The sequence below is a fragment of the Eptatretus burgeri genome, chromosome 18 (genome assembly GCF_056783735.1).
Source record: "Eptatretus burgeri isolate ZD-2024b chromosome 18, Ebu_testis_v1, whole genome shotgun sequence".
NCBI lineage: Eukaryota > Metazoa > Chordata > Myxini > Myxiniformes > Myxinidae > Eptatretus > Eptatretus burgeri.
The window spans coordinates 41,565,521-41,588,216 of record NC_140978.1 but is presented as its reverse complement, the minus strand read 5'-3'; the positions used below and the strand labels follow the sequence as shown (position 1 = coordinate 41,588,216).

Genomic DNA, 22,696 nt, shown 5'->3' with positions numbered 1-22,696 from the left:
TGTTAAGGGAATGTTGGGATGATGTAATAAACACAATTTATTGCCAGTGAATAATGCCTCTGGTCAGGTCAGGTATGGGAGCATGTGCCAGAACAGGCGTCGCTGCGTCCACTTTCCGCCGGTACTCCAGGGGCCTCCGTCTGGCCATCCCCCAGGCAGATGCCAGGCCCATCCCCATCTCCTTGAGATGATGGTCAACCTGCTGCAACCATGAGGCACGTGGTCGGCCCACTGGCCTCCTCCACTCATGAGACTCCCTCGCTGAGAGAATCTGGTGAGCAGGATCAGCGTCAGGAAAACGAACCACATGTCCATACAGCCGCAGCTGACGCTCACGGACTATGCAGGTAACAAATCTCATCCGAGTCTCTCTCAGCAACCGCTCGTTGGACACAAAATCCGACCAGCGATAGCCAAGGATTCTCCGAAGAGACCTGGTACCAAAGGAATCAAGTCTCCGTCTCAGATCCTTGGTCAAAGTCCAAGTCTCGCACCCATAGAGCAAGACTGGAAGTACCAAGGACCTGAAGACTCGGACTTTCGTCCTCCCGCACAGGTACCGACAGCGCCACACCCCATGATCCAGTGAATCCATGACTCCCCAGGCCTGACCCAGACGTACATTGACCTCTGGCTCACAACCTGCGGAGACATGAATATCACTGCCAAGGTAAGTGAATCTATCCACGACCTCAACATCCTCACCACAAACAGACACAGACAGGACAGCAGCATCCAAGATATCACCGAAAGCCTGGATCTTTGTTTTGACCCAAGAAATCCGTAATCCCAACGGCTCCGACTCCTCACTCAGTACCTTGAGGGCCCCCAAGAGGATATCTAAAGTCTCCGCAAAGATGACTGCATCATCTGCAAAATCAAGGTCCGAGATCTTGACATTGCCAAACGATGCACCGCAACTTGATCTCTCCGACATCCTCCCAAAAATCCAGTCCATACAAGTGCTGAAAAGTGTGGGGGCAAGTACACATCCCTGACGAACTCCAGTAACAACTGGAAATAAGTCAGAGATGGTACCACCACACTTCACAGCACTCTCAGTACTAGAGTAGAGTTCAGACATCAGATCGATCAGTTTCGGTGGCACCCCACGAAGACCAAGAATCCTCCAGAGGACATCCCGATTCACTGAATCGAACGCTTTACAGAGATCAACATAGGCTGCAAGCAGCCCCTGCCGAAACTCTCGTTTGCGTTCGGTGAGGACACAAAGTGCAAGGATGCGGTCAATCGTTGACCTCTTTGGTGTAAAGCCTGACTGCTCTGGACGCTGGTGCTCAAGCAGATGGTGGCGAACCCTATCAAGAATTATCCGAGCAAAGACCTTGCCCGGCACTGAGAGCAGCGTCACCCCTCGGTAGTTGTTGCAGTCTTGGCGATCACCCTTCCCTTTCCAGAGAGGGACAACAAGGCCCCTCTTCTAGTCAGTTGGGATGATGCCTGTGTTCCAGGCAGAGCACAAAACTGCATGCAACGACACGAGTGCAGCATTTCCACCAGCCTTGAGAAGTTCTGCATGGATGCCACAGATCCCTGGAGCTTTGCGCGTTTCAACTGGTTCACCGCAGCCCGTGTTTCCACAAGCGATGGTGGACCACAGTTGATTCGAGGGTCAGCAACAGGGATTGTAACACCCTTGACGTCCAACTCGACAGCTGGGGGATCAGCCTGGTACAACCACTCAAAGTAACCGGCCCAGCGGGCCTTCACTTCAGACTCCTCTGTCAAGAGCCTACCACTCTCTGCTCGAACTGCAGTGCTCCGAGGGATGGGCTTGGATGAACGTAATGCGCGAATTCCCCTGTAAGCGGGACGAAAATCACCTGTCCATAGGTGATGCTCTACCCCCTCACAGATTCCTCGCACATAGGCCTCCTTGTCCACCCTCAGTGCACGTACAGTTTTACGCCTCAGCTCCCTGAACAGCTCAGCTCTGCCATTCAGCCTGGCCCTGCGACTCTGGTCAATGGTATCCAGTGTCCCTTGAGAGACAAAATTCTTCTTTGCCCTGCGGTGAACTCCAAGGCATCCACCGGCAACATCCAAGGCAACCGGCAACACCGGTCTTGAAGGTGCTCCACAACTCTTCAGGACCCCCCAAAGCACCCAGACCCCCCAAGTGTCCACTCAGCCTGTTCGCAAACTCCTCAGCTACTCTCTCATCCCTGAGCTTGGCAACATCCAGCCTAGGCTGGGATGGTACCATTCTCCAGGATTTAAGGTGCAGCTTTAGAGTTGCTACAACAAGCCTGTGGTCAGTATTGAGGAACTGAGCACTCCGGTAGACCCTGCAGTTCTGGATCATCCTCCAACGACCGTCAATGAGGACATGGTCAATCTCCTTTGCCACACCGCCAGCGTTGGAATACCAAGTCCAGCGATGAGCTTGCGGGCGCTGAAACCATGAACCAGCCACCCGAAGTCCATGACTTCTTGCAAAGTCAAGGAACTTAGTGCTATTCTGGTTCATAGTTCCTGACCCATGGGGACCAACACACACCTCATAACCATCCCTATCAGTTCCAGTCGTTGCATTGAAATCCCCCAAGACTAGAAGTGTATCTCGTCTGGGGCACTGATCAACCACAGACTCGAGTGTGGCATAGAATGTGTCCTTCACGGTGAGATCACTCGCCTCAGTCGGAGCATAAATAGAGACCAGGGAAATGACACCTAAGGAGTGGCGAATCCTTAATCTCATAATACGCTCGTTGACCGGTGTTACCTCAATTATCATTGGGGTCAGCTTATTGGACACAGCTACAGCAACTCCTTGGGTATGGTAACCATCAGAGCGACCAGACCAATAGTAGGTGTAACCACCCACCATTATCTCGCCGCAATCCGGTCTCCGAACCTCAGAGAGAGCTGCAATCCCGATGTCCAAACGCTTGAGCTCAGATGATAACAGAGACAGGTGATCATCCTCTCTTAGGGATAGGACATTCCAGGCACCCACCCGAAGGGACCGCCTCAGGTTAACCCAAGGAGACTGCCGTCTGGTGGACGACACCTCAGCACCACTCCGACACACTCTCCCGCAATCTGACCCAGGGATGTTACCCCGTGGTTTCCCTCCTATCAAAGATTGTGGGTCCCGAAGGCTTTGCCCCAATCCCGTCATCCGGTGAGCTGCCCTGCGAAGGGAAGCTGCACAGGAGGTACTCCCACGGAGTGGGTTTTCAGATTTTTTTGCGTTTTTGCGTTTTGCTGAATGAAGGGTTTTACGGTGGCTGGAGTGCAAATCCTGCCACCAACCTCCTAATAAGAAGTAACCCAACTGCAGGAGGACGTCCGCAGATACAGTTGGGCACTAGATATGGATGGCCGTTGGCTCACAAGGAGCTCCTCCGCCCTTTGACAGGTTTTGTTTTTAATCCTGCTGGGTGTCCATATCCAAACACCCTCCTCACCAGAAAACCTGGTGGGGGAGACGGTTTAGTCACCGACAACCCGACCATGGAACAGGTTAGTACAGGTTTACATGGTACCTGTAGCAGGTCACAGATCGAACCTGACCTGACTAGATGCCTCTGGAATCTGGAATGCCTCTGGAATCATTTACAAACACACCTTAGATCTCATAATGTTAGACTAAGATGCTCAAAGGCCTTTCAGGACTTCAAAATGATCTGTGTTATAATTGAGGTGAATTTGACATACAAATCTCGGCACACACATCACTTTGAAAATTAATCACATCTGAGTAAGCAATCGACAGGAAACATTGATACTCTGCAGTCATCAAATACACTTGGAAAGCTTAAGTTACATGTAAATTTGTGTTGTTTTGGCATATGATCCATATCGACTATATATTAATGGACTATGAGGTGGGAGTCAATCCCAAAGCGACGCAGATTTTTTAAACAGTTCTTATCTTCAGGCCCGTTCACTCACTCGATAAGAACACAGTACAGTCCAGGGAATAAAAATAACAAACAATACCGGAATGTCAATTTCAAACCTGGAGGCAAGCTGTTTAGGAGCCCAGATGCAGAGTTATCAGCAGCTCCCTGGTGCTAACCACCGTTAAAAAAAAAACAGAAAACTCCTCAAGTTCCTTAATTGTGGCTTCCTCAAAGCCCTCTTTACTCTGGGGATCAAATGTTCACAGCTCCAGTACACTCAGCTCCGTTTTGCCAGAGACCAAGGCGCTCTCCTTCCTCCTGCAGTTTCTCCAACCAGCTGTCTCTGTCTGTCTCTGTCTCTGTCTCTGTCTCTGTCTCTGTCTCTGTCTCTGTCTCTGTCTCTGTCTCTGTCTCTGTCTCTGTGTCTCTCTCTCTCTCTCTCTCTCTCTCTCTCTCTCTCTCTCTCTCTCTCTCTCTCTCTCTCTCTCTCTCTCTCTCTCTCTCTCTCTCTCTCTCTCTCTCTCTCTCTCTGTCTCTGTCTCTGTCTCTCTCTCTCTCTCTCTATCTCTCGCTCTCTCTCTCTCTCTCTCTCTCTCTCTCTCTCTCTCTCTCTCTCTCTCTCTCTCTCTCTCTCTCTCTCTCTCTGTGTCTCTCTCTCTCTCTCTCTCTCTCTCTCTCTCTCTCTCTCTCTCTCCCTCTCTCCTTTTACATCTCTTTTCAAGTGCAGCTGTAATAGTCAACCACCTCTCCATGTCAGCTGCATCACCAACAAACCTCCAAATCGCGCACTCTCTTTCCAAGCAGCCATTAATGGGAATGCACGCAAGATCAGCTGATAAGCCCTGTGCCAGGCCTTGTGAGCTCTCATGGTGACACTAACTGCAGACTTCTTCAATCCTGATTCATCGCACCTGCACATTCCCATGGATTGAGCTGCAAAGCTCTCGGATGTTAACAGAGGAAACTATCATTACAAATGTACAGCCAGAGATTTGAATAGAGGAGGACAAACAGTAGGGTCTGGAAAACAACCATCTCACTGTACATCCGCAATGCATATCTCAGCAAATGATACGTCACACTTATCATTTGTTTAGCGATGCGTACATTGCACAAAAATATATTGCACAAATAGTATGTCACACTTATCTTCGCAAATGCTAAGAAATAACTATCGGTCTACTAAACAATATTACTAACCCTGAAAGGTAAGCCTGGTGTTGGCTTCGTGGTCAGGGTGGCTGGATTGGGATCTTCGGTTCCTGAGTTTGAGCCCCTGTCACCGTTGAAGTAACACCAGGTGGGCTTTACTCATCCCATCATCCTTCCGTGGTCGGTGAAATGAGTACCATTGTACTGGCAATCGGGGTATTGCATCAGTGGCATAGCTGTGCCCTCAACCAATGATACAAGCAGCAACCATAGTCTGTACATGAAGAAGACAAAACCTTCAAGATCATTCCCACAATAATGTGTATATATATATATATATATATATATATATATATATATATATATATATATATATATATATATATATATATATATATATAAATATATATATAGAGATATATATATATATATATATATATATATATATATATATATATATATATATATATCTTACGAAAACTCTCATCTTGTATGTATATATGTATGTATGTATGTTCCCAAAATACAGCCAAAACGGTATAAGATAGTACAAAAATTTTAGGGCCACCTTACTCACCATTCTCCTGCGGTGTGCAGTATCAAGTTTCGTTCAAATTGGGCAATAAAAAAATTATTTAAAAATCAATTACTGATTCAGTCAAGTACTCTTTGGGAGAATTTGATCAATGCAAACAACCTCAGTGGCATAGTTCGCTGGAGCTATCTTTTTTTTTTCTTGAAATGATTTATTTAAAAATCTCAAACATTTAGTTTAGACAAAGAACAATTTATTTTTAAGCATAAAATAAACATCGCCATTTTGATGTAATACTTCTGTGTTCATCGATATATTACTAAAACTCTCATCTTGTATATATTGTTGCGGATCTGGGGTGGCGGGATTCTCGCCCGACTCTTGGCGCCACCCTCACCACCGCCGTCTCTGGGGTTTATAACGCCGGCCGGCTCGGCACAGGCCTCGGGTCACGCGTCTTCAATCGCGATACCAACGTAATCCTTCTACCTTACCAGTTGGGGAAATAGAACCCCGGTTACAGACTGGTTGTGTCAGATGCCGAGCATTTTCTGCCAGTCTGTAACCATTTTGGTTTTATATGCCAATCGAACGGATCGTTCTTCGACACAACACAAATTAATCCATAGCGGCAACTTCATACGAACCAACCAGATTTATTGGGGAACATTGGGAACACAACACAAGCAAAATTCACGACAATGTTTTTATTAACAATCCTCAACCCGTTCCTGACTAGGGAACCACGGACTACAGGTTTTGAGGGGCCCTACCGAGATATGCCTAATGCAACATGTGTAGACAAAGACAGACAGACAGCATGCATGCAAGAGAGGGTACTTAATGATGTCTCATGGACGAGAGGAAAGTGTCAAAAAGCACGAATATCGCTTGTAACAAGCAGATGTCCACGGATTCGGGCCCCCAGCTCGAACGCGCCGCGTGGCAAGATGGAGGCGTCGTACTCTTGCCCCCTTCGCACTGCACGCGGTCTCCGCGCGCTCTGACCCCGCGTAAGTTCGACGATGGGCCTCAGCTGATCCCTCTCAAGGTCCAGCATCTGAATCCAGGCCTGGCCTGTGCACCAGACAAGGCCCAAATCGAGGTGCCGGGCTCCGGCAAGCAGATCGGCAAACGTGTCGAGCCGTTGGTGTGAGCAGTGACCGTCAGAGGCTCCGTCGTTTCCTCTCTTGCCTTCCTGCCTCGAAGGCCGATTTCTCAACTCCGTCCTCTCAGTTTCTTTCTCTGTTGAATCACCTTTTCTTTCCTTTTCCAGGCTTGCCTCTCAAAGCCGGCTGCCGTCTCTCTCATGGCAGAATCACCTCCTCATAAGAGTCGCTCGCCGATTCGATGTGAAGGTCACCTCTCTTTCATTCGCTCGCTTCCATACACAAGCCTGCCTTGAGAGCGACTGTTTCCACACACTGAACCTTTTTACGAAACCTTTGTTTGCTCGCTTCGAAGCCACCCCGAGCACGCCTCGAAAACCCGACTGTTTTCCAGACTGAGAACTCTTTTTTTTCTCGTTTCTCTTTGGTTTGCCCTTTCGACACACGAGCACGCCTCTCTCAGCGAAGCCGACAAACTCCTCCCCTTAGCTTCACTTCCTCTTTTTGGCCACACCCTCTCAGCCGACTGGGCGGGGCCTTGTCCGGGATGGGGATCGGAAGAAGAGGGAGCTCCCGTTCCACCACCATCGCACAAACAATAAAACAGCCTCTTTCACCTCCCGACACACATGTAACGTCCATTTTACCACACAACCTAGCTAAACATGCATTTAATGGGGGATCTGAGCTAATCCTATATTTAGTCGTCCAATAACGGCCATTTCCGTAACAATATGTATGTATGTTCCCGAAATACAGCCAAAACGATACACGATAGCACAATTTTACCTCCATCTTACTCACCATTCTCCTGTGGTGTACAGTATCAAGTATCGTTCAAATCGGACAACTAAATAATTATTTATAAATTAATTATCGATTCAGTCAAATACTCTTCGGGAGAATTTGATCAATACAAACAACCTCAGCGTTATAGGTCGCTGGAGCTATCCTTATTTTTTCTTTTTTTTTTGAAATGATGTTTTTTTATCAACCGCTGTCACAACGGGAACCCAGCAGGTTCACGGGTCATCTAGTATTTATATATGTGTATTTTTATATATATATATATATATATATATATATATATATATATATATATATATATATATATATATATATATATATATATATATATATATATATATATATATATATATATATATATATATATATATATATATATATATATATTTATATATATATATATTGTTACGAATTTCGGTCCGCCCGGCGTGCGATCGGCCACGTAACTCAAATCGCGACCGCGTCACCCACCGGAACAGACAATTCAGTCGTGACCCTCCTTGGAACTACTGCCAGGAGCTAGTCACGGGTGGGTCTTTTGACCCCACCACAATCGTGGCAATCGGCCACCCGCGCAGGATAGGGTTACTCGACCTACCTAAGTACCTGCGCGGGTAGTTAACCGGGTGATCATACCTCACCGCTGGCCGGCCTAGGACACGAACCACTTCAGCGGTCCATACCGTGCTTCAGTGATAACCGAGCAGTGTTATCGCCGGCCCCGACGGACGTGATTATTTACCGGGTGCTTACACCCCTCCCACCAATTCCTTTCGTGATGCAAGATGGAACTTTCAAACAAGGGAAAGGACGCAATGAAACGGGGAACAGTTCAACAAGCACATTTATTGCACACTCAGACAAGCACGTATTTTACAGCCATACAGTAATTCAGGCACGTATACAGTGAAAGCAAGCAAAGGCAGAGTTACAACCGAATAAAGTGTCTTTATTTCACACGCACACTTAGATAATTCTACTCATAAGACGGCGCCACCACATGCATTTCCACAAAAGCAAAGGAAAAAGCCACCCTCAAAGGCAAGGGTGGCAGACAGGTTCTTGGACCAAATGTGCATCGAACCTGGATGAGCAGACAGGTCCACGAGACTGAAGGGTCTTACCCGCGCCCTCGTGACGCGATGGCGGGCAAGCCGCGATGTCAGCGTAGCTGCGCCTGGCTTCGTGGCCCTGGCGTGGCCGGTGAGCTCTCTCCGTCGATCGGCCCCCGTCTGTCTTTCCCGTCTGCTTCGAGCTCCATCTCCCGACTCTACCCCACCGACACTGCCGCACCGACACTGCCGCACCGACACTGTCGCACCGACACTGCCGCCGTCTGCCTCTTCGAGCTCCGTCCGGTTCTCTGACCCCTCCAGACTGCCACTCCACCGACTCCAGACTGCCACTCTCCAGACCCGACTTGACTGCCTCGAGCTGCGCCGTGCTCGCGTTTATATAGGCCGGGGGAGGAGCACATATGCAAATTTGTGGATCACAGCGGGTTCGGAGGTGGGGCTACACCACCTGATGCTCAGCCATTGGATGGAAGAAAAGTGCGCGTGAATCATTCTTGATCCGATTTCTCCTTCGAAAGGATCCCATTCACAACCCATGGCACGACGTTTGGTAGAAAGGCGAAGGTGGTGGGAGTTTGCTGTGGTGGTTTGGGAAGGGTGTTGGTGGTGGCGGTTTGGTTGCTGGCGGGCGTCGTTTGAAAATGGCGGTGAAGCGATGTTTGCGGGGTGGAGTTGTGGAAGTGAAGAGGCGAAGGTGGTGGTGTTTGAGTTGTAGTTGTTTGGGAATGATGTTGGTGGTGGCGATTTGGTTGTTGGGGGATGATTGGTCCAAAGTAATGTTAGAGAAAAGAAAATCGGCTATCTCAAAGGATCGCAGCCCGGTGAACACGGAAATTCCCTCTAAACAATGGTGGGGAAATCTAACTGCACATATACTTATCATCATAAGTGATCTAAGGTCCTTTATGGTGGTCTGCGAATTTCCACAGCCGTAACATTATATATATATATATATATATATATATATATATATATATATATATATATATATATATATATATATATATGTACACACACACACACATACACATATGTATACAGTGCCAGTCAAAATTCTGGACACACCAACTCATTCAAGGGTTTTTCTTTAGTTTACTATTTACCCTGTTGCAGAATAATAATGAAGATATCAAAACTATGAAATAACACATATGGAATTATGTTGTAACCAACAAAGTGTTTAACAAATCCAAGTATATTTTGTATTTTAGATTCTTCAAAGTAGCCACCCTTTGCCTTAATGACAGCTTTGCACACTATTGGCATTCTCTCAACCAGCTTCATGAGGTAGTCACCTGGAATGCTTTTCCAACAGTCTTGAAGGAGTTCCCACATATTCTGAGCACTTGTTGGCTGCCTTTCCTTCACTCTGCGGTCCAACTCATCCCAAACCGTCTCAGTTGGGTGAAGGTCGGGTGACGGTGGAGGCCAGGTCATCTGAGGCAGCACTCCATCACTCTCCTTCTTGGTCAAATAGCCCTTACACAGCCTGGAGGTGTGTTTTGGGTCATTGTCCTGTTTAAAAACAAAGGATGGTCCCACTAAGGGCAAACCAGATGGGATGGCATGTCGCTGCAGAATGCTGTGGTAGCCATGTTAGTTAAGTGTGCCTTGAATTCCCAATAAATCACCAACAGTGTCACCAGCAAAGCACCCCCACACCATCACACTTCCTCCTCCATGCTTCACAGTGGGAACCACACAGGCAGAAATCATCAGTTCACCTTCTCTGCGTCTCACAAAGACATGGCCATTGGAACCAAAAATCTCAAATTTGGACTCATCAGACCAAAGGACAGATTTCCGCTGGTCTAATACTCTGCAGATGAGAAACTTCTGCACTTGCAGAAACTTCCAAAGTTCTTGAAATTTTCTGAATTGACTGTCCTTGATGTCTTAATGTTATGATGGACTATCGTTTCTCTTTGCTTCATTGAGTTGTTCTGGGTGGAAGACAGATGGTTGCTCTTTGCAACCACATACCGTATGAGACATAATCTGCGGCAATGCTCACCATACCAGTCAGGAGTTTTGTTTCGTGTGTGTGTGTGTGTATACATATATATATATATATATATATATATATATATATATATATATATATATATATATATATATATATATATATATCCATCCACTGGGACCATACTCTGTGCAGAGCGTTGGTGCTGCCGAAGCAGTCTCCTTGGCTATTGGGTACAATCCTGGACGGGTCGCCACTCCGACACAGGATACCAGCATGCTGGCACTCATTTTGCCGACCTCGGAAGGATGACAGGCAGAGTCAACCCCACCTGGTATTAATTCAACAGCCGAGTGGGATTTGAACTCAGGATACTCGGATCCTAAGCCCACCACCCTAACCATTAAGCCAACACCAGGCATATATATATATATATATATATATATATATATATATATATATATATATATATATATATATATATATATATATATATATATATATATATATATATATATATATATATATATATATATATATATATACATACATACACACACACACACACATTTTTCAGTCATTCTTGTAGCTAATGACCCATCAACAAGATTGCATTATTTATTTGCTCCTGAATGCACATGGTCTCACCTTAACCAGACTTGGTGATGTAATGGTTCTGTCCGCTTTGAGTCTGGGAGGTCTGTGGTTCTGGGAGGTCTGGGAGTGGGGCCGAGTCATACCAAAGACTTTAAAATGATATGTGCTGCTTCCTTGCTTGACATTCAGCATTTACAAGGATCGATCATAGACTAATGATCATAGTTTGGCATCAATGGGAAAAAGGGATTTCCTCCTTATTGCTCCAGTGACTGCAGAGAGAAAAGCGGTCATCAAGATAGTGTCACTAGTACTCAGAGTGCTGTGGGAAGTGACGTCACTTCCCCCAAGCTCAGTGGCCATATCCGTCTGAGGTCGATTCCGTTATTGTGTCATCCATTTGTCTGTGTAAATGTGTCTGATTTGTGTTCCAACTCCTCCATGAGCCTTAGACTCTATAGAAAAAGCAAATGTTGTCCACCCAGCAAATCCAAAATGCTGTGGATTAACACCATTCCCTTCTAGCCATCATTCAGATTGTCACTTTCACACAAGCCTCATTCAGCTCACAGAGGCAATTAATCAAACTGACTGACACGGAAATTAAACATCCAGAAGATGTCATTATTCCATGAATCCATAAAAAAATTCTTTCTTGGTTTCCTTTGTAACCCCCTGTTATTTCCTTTGATGGACTGAGTCACTGCATCCGTATGGATAATAATTTGTTTTGGAAATGTCCGTTGCTCTGAGATGTTTGGAAATTTGATGTGTGGCCAAGGTAAGATTGTGCAGATGAAATACTCCATATTGGCAGATAACTACCTCACTCCTGCATAAAGGCCTAACAGGAGTTGCAACATCCAATCATTATCAACCTAGTTTACACTTGAAGCTTTTTGCTGAGAAATGGGAATTGTTACAAGGGGGGGAAAAATGTTCCCATAATAACAAAATTAAGAGAGGAGAAAACCACGAGATTTGCCGGTTAATGAAAGTAGACAGTGTGCACGAAATCTGGTTTGATGAAACATTTGCAGTCTCTTTATCGTAACATTGTGGGTGAGTGCAATGTTTTATAAATCTGGGTGCTTTATTTCTCTTTGATAAAACGCTGCTCATTAAAATTTCAATTGCTCAAATACGAATGCAGCAAGAATAAGTAAACCTGAAGCCAAAGCCATCATATTTTATAAACACTGGAAGGCTACTATCTGTTGAAAGATTTTTGCTTCGATGCTTTGTCATGTAAGATAATCCAAGACACACTGTCCAAAGGCCTCATTGATGTTTTATGTGTGAGATGTCGGTAGATGAGATGAGGCTTCACAGAGGTTCAGTCCCTGACTTACTGCCACAGGTATAGCCTGAAGTATTGACAGTCATATCCTTGTGGGGGATTGCTGGAGGCTGAGCAGATTGTTTGCAAAAATATAAAATACAACCACAGGACTTCAGAAACAGTGACATGTAAGCACAAATCATCCCTGATCAATAACGCAACAAGAAGCCGGATTTCTAAAACTGCGAATTACTACATCCAGTCATGAGCAAACATGTCACTTTCGTTCCATGAACCACGATGTTACTGACCTGCAAAACTAACGATAACTGGAAAGAGCAATCAGAGATTGCAGACCCTTGCCAGGACTTGTTTTGTGTGGCAAATACATGGAAGGATTTGCTGAATGAAAGGTCATTGATTACAAATGAAAGGTCGAAATAGTTTACAGGTCTAAAGGGTCTTAAATTGACTAAAAGGTCAAAGGGGTCTAAAATGTCTAAATGGGATTGATTGAAATGTCTGAAGGTCTAAAGGTATGAAAAGGGTCTAAAAGGGGAGAAAGGGGTCTAAAAGGTATAAAAATGTCTAAAAGGTGTAAAAATCTTAATGGATCTCAGGAGACTGAAGGTTCTAAAGGGATTTAAAGTGTCTAAAGTCTTAAAAGGATGAAGGAGTTGAAAGTGTGTAATTTAAGGTCTAATGGGTTTGAATTGTCCAAAGGGATCTAAAGGGTCTTAAAACATCGAAAAAGGTTCCACAGGTCAGGCCAGGGAGTATGCGCCGGAGCAGCGCGTCTTCAGGGGCCTCCATCTGGCTATCCCCCAGGCAGATGTATGGCCAATCCCCATCCTCTTGAGATGCCGATCAACCTGCTGCAACCACAACGCATGTGGTCAGCCCATTGACCTCCTCCACTCAGGAGACTCCCTCGCTGAGAGAATCTGGTGAGCAGGATCAATGTCAGGAAAATGAACCACGTGTCCATACAGCCACAGCTGATGCTCACAGACTATACTGCACAGGTAACAAATCTCATCTGAGTCTCTCTCAGCAACTGCTTGTTGGACACACAGTCCGACCAGCGATAGCCAAGGATTCTCCGAAGAGACCTGGTCAGAGTCCAAGTCTTACATCCATCGAGCAAGACTGGAAGCACCAAGGATCTGAAGACTCTGACTTTCAGCCTCCTGCACAAGTACCGACAATGCAACACCCCATGATTCAGTGAATCCATCTCTCCCCAGGCCTGACCCAGACGTACATTGACCTCTGGGTCACAGCCAGTGGAGACATGAATATCACTGCCAAAGTAAGTGAATCTCTCTGTGACCTCAACATCCTCACCACAAACAGGAACAGACAATATAGCAGCATCTAAGATGTCATTGAAAGCCTGGATCTTAGTTTTGACTCCGGAAACCTGTAATCCCAGTGGCTCCGACTCCTCATTCAGCACCTTGAGGGCCCCCAAAATGATATCTAGAGTCTCTGCCAAGATAACTGCATTGTCTGTGAAATCAAGGTCAGAGATCTTGACACTCCCACAAAGGGGTCTAAAGGGTATTAAAATGTCTGGAAGTTGTGAACGTTTAAAGGTCTGAAAAGGGTATAAATGTTAGAAAGTGGTCTAAAGGGTATAAATGTTTACACCCCTTTTGACCCTTCAGACGTTTGAAGGGACAAGGTCTAAGGAGTCTAAAGGGTGTAATTTAAGGTCTAAAGGGTTTGAATTCTCTAAAGGGTCTTAAAATGCCTAAAAATTGTCGAAATGTCAATGTACCGTTATCATTATTATTACTATTATTATTATCATTATCATTATTTACCATCATCATTATGTATCATTGTTATGATCGTTATCATGATTATATGTATCATTATCATTATTGTTATGTATCATTATTATTATCATTATGTATTTTTATCATTATTATTATCATCATTATTATGTACCATGATCATTATCATTACCTTTTTATCGCAATGTATCATTATCATTACCATTTCAATAGTATGTAATTAATAGACAGACTCGTGTTCTATGTGGACAAACAACCAAATAAACTGTCCCAAATGCAATACCCTCCACTCTGGTGAGGGTAATCATAGAGCAAATACAGCATTTTGAACTCAAAAGAACATGAAGATAAAGGAACATAGCAGCAAAAATAGTATTGGAGAGTCAGCAGAAGTAGGATATGACAAGGAAATACTACAACAGCACTCAGAGCATGAAGTCTCTCACCTCACGTACTCATTCTGAACAAAAATACCATCGTGAACTGAACACGCTACTATTATGGTCCACTGCTATTAAGCACATATGCGATACCCATATCATCCATGCACCCTATTATGTCACATGCATTGCCATTATCCATCGCATTCTTTATTCTTGATTTGTTAGGATATTTAACGACCATTTTTGTGCACATTCAGGCTAAATTGCATCAATGAAGATGAATATGAATTTTTTTTTAAAACTATATTCCCCATGGCTAGTCGATCATATGTATGAAGTTTCGCAGCGATCTGTTCGGCAGTTCTGGAGAAGAATTTCTTTTAATTTTTATTTTCAATCCAATCCACCAGACCACATGACCTGTGATGTCATAAATTTAACTCTTCACTCCCATCGGGTTGTAAATCAGATATATGAACGTTCAGATTTGTTGGATGAGGATTTCGATTCAACCAATCATGGATGGAATACCACTCCACCAATGGTGTCATTGTTATCACCCGATATACCCCATATATGATATATGCCGATTTTCAATGTTTTTTCGTGGAGTGGTTTTGGAGAAGATGTCCAATTCTTTTTCCTTTAACCCAATATGGCTGCCATGCGTTGTGACCTATCATGTCAGAGTTATCAATAAAATATTTTCCATGGAGACTCCCTCCAATGTTTAAGGTTTCACATCGATCGATTAAGCATTTACAGAGGGAAAAATTTATAAGCGAAAATGGATACAGTGGCCTGCAAAAGTATTCACCCCCCCCCCAGCCCTCCAAAGTTGAACATTCTGATGTCACCTGAGCTTATTTCATGATGCTTTCAAATCAAACATAATATATCGAGTCTTCACAATCTATTCCAAAGTGATAAAGCTAAAAATGCAGATAAAATGTGAAAAAATTAGATTAACAGAGAAAATTAGATGATTCTTAGTTGCATAAGTATTCAAATCCTGTAACTCATTAACCCTAAATCACTTAAGTGGCAAATTATTTGTTTGAAAGGTTACAAAATAAGTGTGATATGTTTAACCTGTATGTAATCAGTGGTGCCACTGAAAAATTAATCTCGCTCACTTATCAAAGGAGTTTTGAGGTACAACTGACTTGGTCAACCAACAAGACCAAGCATGAAGACCAAGGAGTTTTCCAGAGGTCAGACATTAAGTGGTAGAGAAGCACCATTTAGGAGAAGGTTAAAAAAATATTTCAAAGTCACTCATTATCCCTTGAGTACAGTGAAATCCACCATTAAGAAGTGGAAGACGTATCATACCACCCAGACTCAACCCAGATCAAGTTACCCATCCAAAGTCAGCAACTGGGAAAGCATCAAACTGGTTCAAGATGTCACTGTAAATCCAACAATGACTTTGAAAGATCTACAAGGTTCTAAGGCCAATATGGGGGTCAGTTTTCATCAATTAACAATATCCCATTCCCTTCACAAGGCTGGCCTCCATGAACTGGTGGTAGGAAAGATGCCATTACTGAAAAAAGACGAATCTAAAAGCTCGTATGGAGTTTCTAAAAAAGCATCTTAATGATACTCGTATGAAGTTTGTAAAAAAGCATCTTAATGATACTGCAATCATGTGGAGAAACGTTTTGAAGTCAGATGAGACAAAAATTGAACTTTTTGGTCTAAATTCAAAGTGTTATGTCTGGCACAAGCCCAACACTGCACATCAGCCAGTCAACACCATCACTACTGTCAAGCATGATGGTGACAGCATCATGTTATGGGTCTGCTTTTCATCAGCAGGGACTGGCAAGCTTGTCGGTATCGAAGGGACAATGGACAGTGCAAAGCACATGAGACTCCTTGATGAAAACCTGCTTGAGTCAGCCATGAATCTGAAACGGGGTAGGAGATTCACATTTCAGCAGGACAATGATCCGAAGCACAAAGCTAAACCCACACTGGAATGGCTGAATAAGAAGAAAATAAATGTTCTTGAATGGCCCAGTTAAAGTCCTGACTTGAACCCAATTGAACGTTTATGGTGAGACTTGAATATTGCACTCCATCGACGATCACCATCAAACTTGGCAGAAAGAGAGAAATTTTCATGTGAAGAATGGGAAAAGATTTCACCATTTCACTGTGCAAATCTGGTTGAGACCTACCCAAAAAGACTCATTGCAGTCATTGCTGCAAAAGGTGCTTCCACCAAGTACTGACCCCCTTAGGGGCTGAATATTTGTACAAGCAGTGAATTTTGATTTGTACATGTCTTTTGCAAGTATTCCTGACATGTAAACTTCTTCAAGTACAGTTTAAAACAGAGTTTAATTTTATCCCTTCAGTCATCAATAAAAAAGTTCATTTAGAAAAATTGTTTCTACATAATTCGTAATTCATCTAAATGTGGCATTATTGGTAGGGGGTGAATACTTTTGCAGGCCACTGTATATGTGGACACACACCGATGCACAGACAGCCAGAAGACAGACATGGGCATTACAACAGTGGCGAGACTAATAACCCCTTTGGGGAAAGACTAATAAGGAACTTTATAACGCAGGATGCAGCCATTTGGCCCATCTTGCCTACGCTGTACTATTACCCATGATGCCACCGTCTTTGGACCAATGAGATTCTGGCTTGCATTTAAACCAGGTCTCTCACACCCTGACCCCATTCCTGACACAGACGTCAGGGTTAAGCCACATATCCAGGTGATCAGTGAACAGATATCACAGATTGATGATCATTTTGAGTACTGAGATCACAGTAGCACTGTAGCATGTAACTTGTAAGTAGTGGACTTCATTCTCGATGACAGGTCCACGGAAGTGATAATTAATTTAAAAAATGTGGTATTATGGGGAAATGTTGAGAATGTATCAGAGCATATACGATAAGCCACATGGGGGGCATCATTGCATAACCTATAAATCGACCATTAATGAACACAGGACATGCAGAGGTTCGAAAAATGTTGTTTGAGAAGAAAGTGAAATGTTTTCACTCTATGTTTTATGTATGTGTAAAAATGATAGGATAAGACCGATTCCAAATTACTGTTTTAGTTACACCCATACGAGTCGAGAGGCATCACAGGGTTTCTTTGCCGAAGACAATTTAATCAAGGTTTGTGTCTTTGTGATATGATTATAAATTTGTGGATGATCATAATTATCAAACATGACAAAGCATTTAACAATGTAGAGGTCTCTCACATCCTGGCAGAGAGAGCACACAGTTTGGTTACGGTTTGTGGGTTTGACACTCCAAATGGCTGGTGATGTTGTTATTATTGTCGTTTTTATTTATTATATCATGATTTTGTGTACATCTTGGTGTGTTCGATATTGCTTAAGCTTGCAGTCGTATTAGTCGCAGTTTAGTGGGTGTTGTATAGGTTTTATTTTGCAGCGTGTGTTATAAGGCCGAGTTGTTTTAGTGCCGAGTCGAGCGGTGTCCGTTTATCCTGGAATTAGATGAGTCCGTTGGTACTGCAGAGAAAGAAAGGTAGTAACAGATTATTGGAGTGAGTCGAAATGAGCTGTAAAAATGGGAAATGAGAAGAATAGCAGAAAATTATAAAAAGCTGTGATAAATGTTTAATGTGGGCAGATTATGTGATCGTGCAAAAGATGGGTCTCTTTGCTTTTGGAAGTGTTTGGTAATTGCACATCTGAGGATTGTTGTGGAAGTTGAAGGAACAGACAGGTACTTTGCAGGGGGTAGCACAGTGTGGAAATTTTGTCGATAAAAGTTGGTTACTTTTGTGGAGGGAGTCTATAGAGGAGATTGGCAGCGGTCAGGGTGGAGCAAGTGCAGGTGGGTGTGAGGGCGGAGCAAGTGCGGTTGTGTGGGTGTGAGGGCAAAGTGAGTATGGGTGGGGATGTTTGGGCTGAGCAAGTGCTTGTAGGTGGCAGTGAGGGGGGAGCGAGTGCGGGTGGGTACTGATGATGGCGAAGCAAGTGCGGGCATTGGAGTGGGCAGAGTGCGTGCAGGTGATATCTTGTGTGGAGCAAGTGTGAGGTGGTATGGGTGTAGCAAGTGAGAGTGGAGTGAGTGTCGGCAGGATTGAAGGCAGAGCGATTTATGGGTGGTCGTGTGGGCAGAGCGATTGTCGGCAGTGTTGAGGGCAGAGCGATTATGGGTGGTCGTGTGGGCAGAGCGAGCATTGGCAGTGTTGAGGGCAGAACGATTACAAGCAGTAATGGGGGCAGAGCTGTGAGCATGATCTTTTCTACCCCTGTTAATCCACCCCAAACCCACTTCCTTCAAATTCCCTGCTTTCCTTCCTGAAAGTCCCTGTAATGTCCATCTTGTATACCCCGTGTTACCTGCCCCATCCCTCTCCCTTCCACAGATCTAATGTCTCTGTTCCCCACTGTTTTGTCCTTCCCACTCCCACCCCACTTATCTCATGCCTCCCTTGCTGTGCGTTGTGTGTTCGCTCTCATAGGAGCCTCGACAAGGTATACAAAAAAAAAAGAAAAAAAAAGAGTGAGTGCGACCAGTGGTGTGGGTGGAGCGAGTGCATGGGGTGGTGTGGGTGGAGCCAGTGCAGGTGGTAGTATGGGCAGAGCGAGTGCAGGCAGGGTTACTGGCCTCTCTTCTTAATCCTCTATGTAAGCTATTCTACGATACGACTCTTGTATATCATCTTTACTCTAACGAGTGATGCAGCAGCAGTTGTGATCAGTCATGAGTCTCTGTGGTTTATTTTCTGCATGTTCTTAATTAAACTGCCATTGTTTTCAACTACTTTGTCGAGACAATTACACACTTTCACAAAGACGGTTTTTAACCTGACCTTCATATTTGCGTTAAGATAGTTTTACAAAATAAAAACATTGCTTGCTAAAAGCCAAACTCCGATCGTTACAACTCCATCTGTCTGTGCCTGCATGCATATTCCCTCTCCACTTGTTCCCCAGTACCAACTCTCCCAGGAGGTAACCTCTCACCCTGTTGCTTATGAATATTAATACCTCTTTGTTATTAAATCCTGACAGTATGTCATATCTCTAAACTGCATAATGATGCATAATTAATGTATTAGGCTTTCCCGTTGACATTGTGAAACGTTTTCTCCTTACAGGTCATTAGCGTCGGGAAGCACGTACATGGATTCCACTATATTCTGGCACACCTGGTAAGCAAAGTTTACGTAAATGGGAAATACTGCTCTTTAGGAAAGATCAGTGATGGACTGTGTCGGCGGAGAAGACAACCATGGATTCTCCCAAACAAGGGTTGAGAAAGCGCAAGTTTACCCCCGTGAGAAACATGGTGATGCTTATGTTTCAGGCACCACCATTCTTGGAAGTAACTAAAGGCGGTGATTGTTGATCGCAGTGAAGAGTTACACTGAAAACATTAACTTCACTTTATTTCTCACGATAGTAAACTTCTGCTTTCTCGATTGGGGAAAATGCCTTGTTGTAAACCTAAACAGCTCTTTATATGAATTTGTACCTGCTGTAGAAATCTAATCCGACGCGCAGTGATCATTGTGGAAGAGGACGAGCTAATATTGAGCCGTGCAGACTTTCCTGTGAAGAAAAATGCCCTGGGTGAGATGGGTAATTTGTCTGGCAATTTCTGACCAATCTACGTGAATCATAACCATTATCATACTACAATGAGGCAATTCTCTGCACGTGTATGTATGTATGTATGTATGTATGTATGTATGTATGTATGTATGTATGTACAGTACCTATAGAAAGTCTACACCCCCTTTCAAAAGTTTCACCTTTTGTTGTCTTATAGCCTGTCATTAAATTTCATGAAATCAGACTTTCATCATATTTATTTACACATCGTAACCCACAACTTCCAAGTGAAAAAGAAATTCTACAAATTTCAGAAAATTAATTAAAAATACAAAACTATAATATCTTGCTTGGATAAGTGTCCACTCCCCTTATAACAGCAATTGTAAATTTGTTCAGGTGTAACCAAACACCGACAAAATCACACACCAAGTTAAATGGCCCCCACCTGTGTTAAATTGAAGTGATCCTGATAATTTCGGGAAAAAAATCAGCTGTTCCTGTAGGTTTCCTCTGCAGGGCAGTGCATTTCACTGCAAAGACTCAACCATGAGAACCAAGGATCTTTCAAAAGACCTCAGGGATAAAGTTGTGGAAAGGCGCAGATCAGGGGATGGGTATAAAAATATTTCAAAGGCCTTGAATATCCCTGGGAGCACAGTCAAGACAATCATTAAGGAGTGGACGATGTAAGGTACCACCAAGACCCTGCCAAGATCAGGCCGTCCCTCCAAACTAGATGAGCAAGCAAGGACGAGGCTGATCAGAGAGGCCACCAAGAGGCCAATGGCAACTTTGAAAGAGCTACAGACCTTTATGGTAAAGAGTGGTCACTGTGTGCATGTGACAACAATATCCCAAGCACTCTACAAGTCTGGCCTGCATGGTAGGGTAGCAAGAAGGAAGTTATTACTTAAAAAGGCCACCTGAGTCCCGTTTGAGGTATGCAAAAAACCATTCCGGAGATTCTGAAGCCATGGGGCAAAACGTTTTGTGGTCTGATGAAACCAAGATGAAATTTTTTGGCCTGAATGCAAAACATTAAATTTGGTGCAAATCTAACCCAGCACATCACCCAAAGAACACCATCCCTACTATGAAACATGATGGTAGCAGCATCATGGTATGGGGATGTTTCTCATCATCAGGGACTGGAGCACTTGTCAGGATAGAAGGGAAAATGGATGGAGCAAAATACAGAAAAATCCGAAAGGAAAACCTGCTGCCGTCTGCAAGAAAGCTGAAATTGGGAGGGAAGTTCACCTTTCAGTATGACAAAGACCTGAAGCACACAGCCAAAGCTTCACTGGAGTGGCTAAGGAACAAAAATATATATATGTCCTTAAGTGGCTCAGTCAGAGCCCCGACCTAAATCCAATCGAAAATCTGTGGCTGACATGAAGATTACTGTCCATCAATGCTCCCCATGCAACTTGACTGAGTTTGAACAGTTTTGTACAGAGGAATGGGGAAATATTGCCCAATCAAGGTGTGTAAAGTCGGTGGAGACCTATCCCAACAGACTCACAGCTGTAATTTCTGTCAAAGGTGCTTCCACCAAGTATTAGCTCAGGGGAGTGGTCAGTTATCCAACCAAGATATTCCAGTTTTGTATTTATAATTAATTTTCTGCAATTTGTGGAATTTGTTTTTCACTTGGAAGTTCTGGGTTATGATGTGAAAATAAAGGTGGCAAAAGTCTGATTTCATGCAATTCCAGGCAACAATGCAACAAAAGGTCTGAATTTTGAAAGGGGGTGTAGACATTTTATTGGCACTCTTTGAATGTGTATATACTGTATATATATATATATATATATATATATATATATATATATATATATATATATATATATATATATATATATATATATATATATATATATATATATATATATATATATATATATATATATATATTGTTGCGGGGCCGGACGTCGGCCATGAGCACGACCGCGAGATGGAGCTGCAGCGTCGGCTCAACCGATCGCCCGAAATTTAGGTCGTCACTACGGAGAAGTCCGGAGCCGATGGGTCCTGACTGGACCAAAGATCGCCAACAGGTCACCCGCGTGGAATAGGGTGAATAGCCAAATTTCTATATACCTAAGTATCCACGTGGGGAATCTACCGGGGAAATTCACCCTCGATGGAATTCGTACGAAACGAGTCGCTGAGCGTGCTCGTTCTGTGTGCGTCCCGAGCGGTATGATCGCTGGGTTCTGTCGGTCCGATTGTCCCATTACAACGGCAATAGCCAGCTAATTCCCAACACGCAGCACGCTCAGCCAATGAAGGAATGGACACGAACGAGCAGATACAATGAAAAAATGGAGTTTATTACAACGGGGAAATGAAGGGAAGCACGCAAGAGCAGAGCTAAACCGAATATTATTAAGCAATGCAGGGTATATACAGCAAAAGCACTTACACGGTTTACTACCTAATGGACAGGCCCATGGACACACACACATACACACACACACACACACACACACACACACACACACACACACACACACACACACACACACACACA

General features: G+C 43.9%; 1 protein-coding gene across 6 annotated transcripts in view; it reads left to right on the top strand.

Moving 5' to 3' along the window:
- LOC147008979 (glutamate receptor 2-like) overlaps positions 1–22,696 on the top strand; it is a 374,530-nt gene that overhangs the window by 210,777 nt on the left and 141,057 nt on the right. For all 6 annotated transcript variants that reach the window (XR_015053351.1, XR_015053352.1, XM_085864443.1 and 3 more), the window contains exon 5: positions 19,701–19,754. Coding sequence is in view for 4 of the 6 variants with exons in the window: in XM_085864443.1 (XP_085720569.1) it covers positions 19,701–19,754 (54 nt within the window). In the remaining 2 variants the exon portion in view is untranslated. The remainder of the gene's footprint in view (positions 1–19,700; positions 19,755–22,696) is intronic.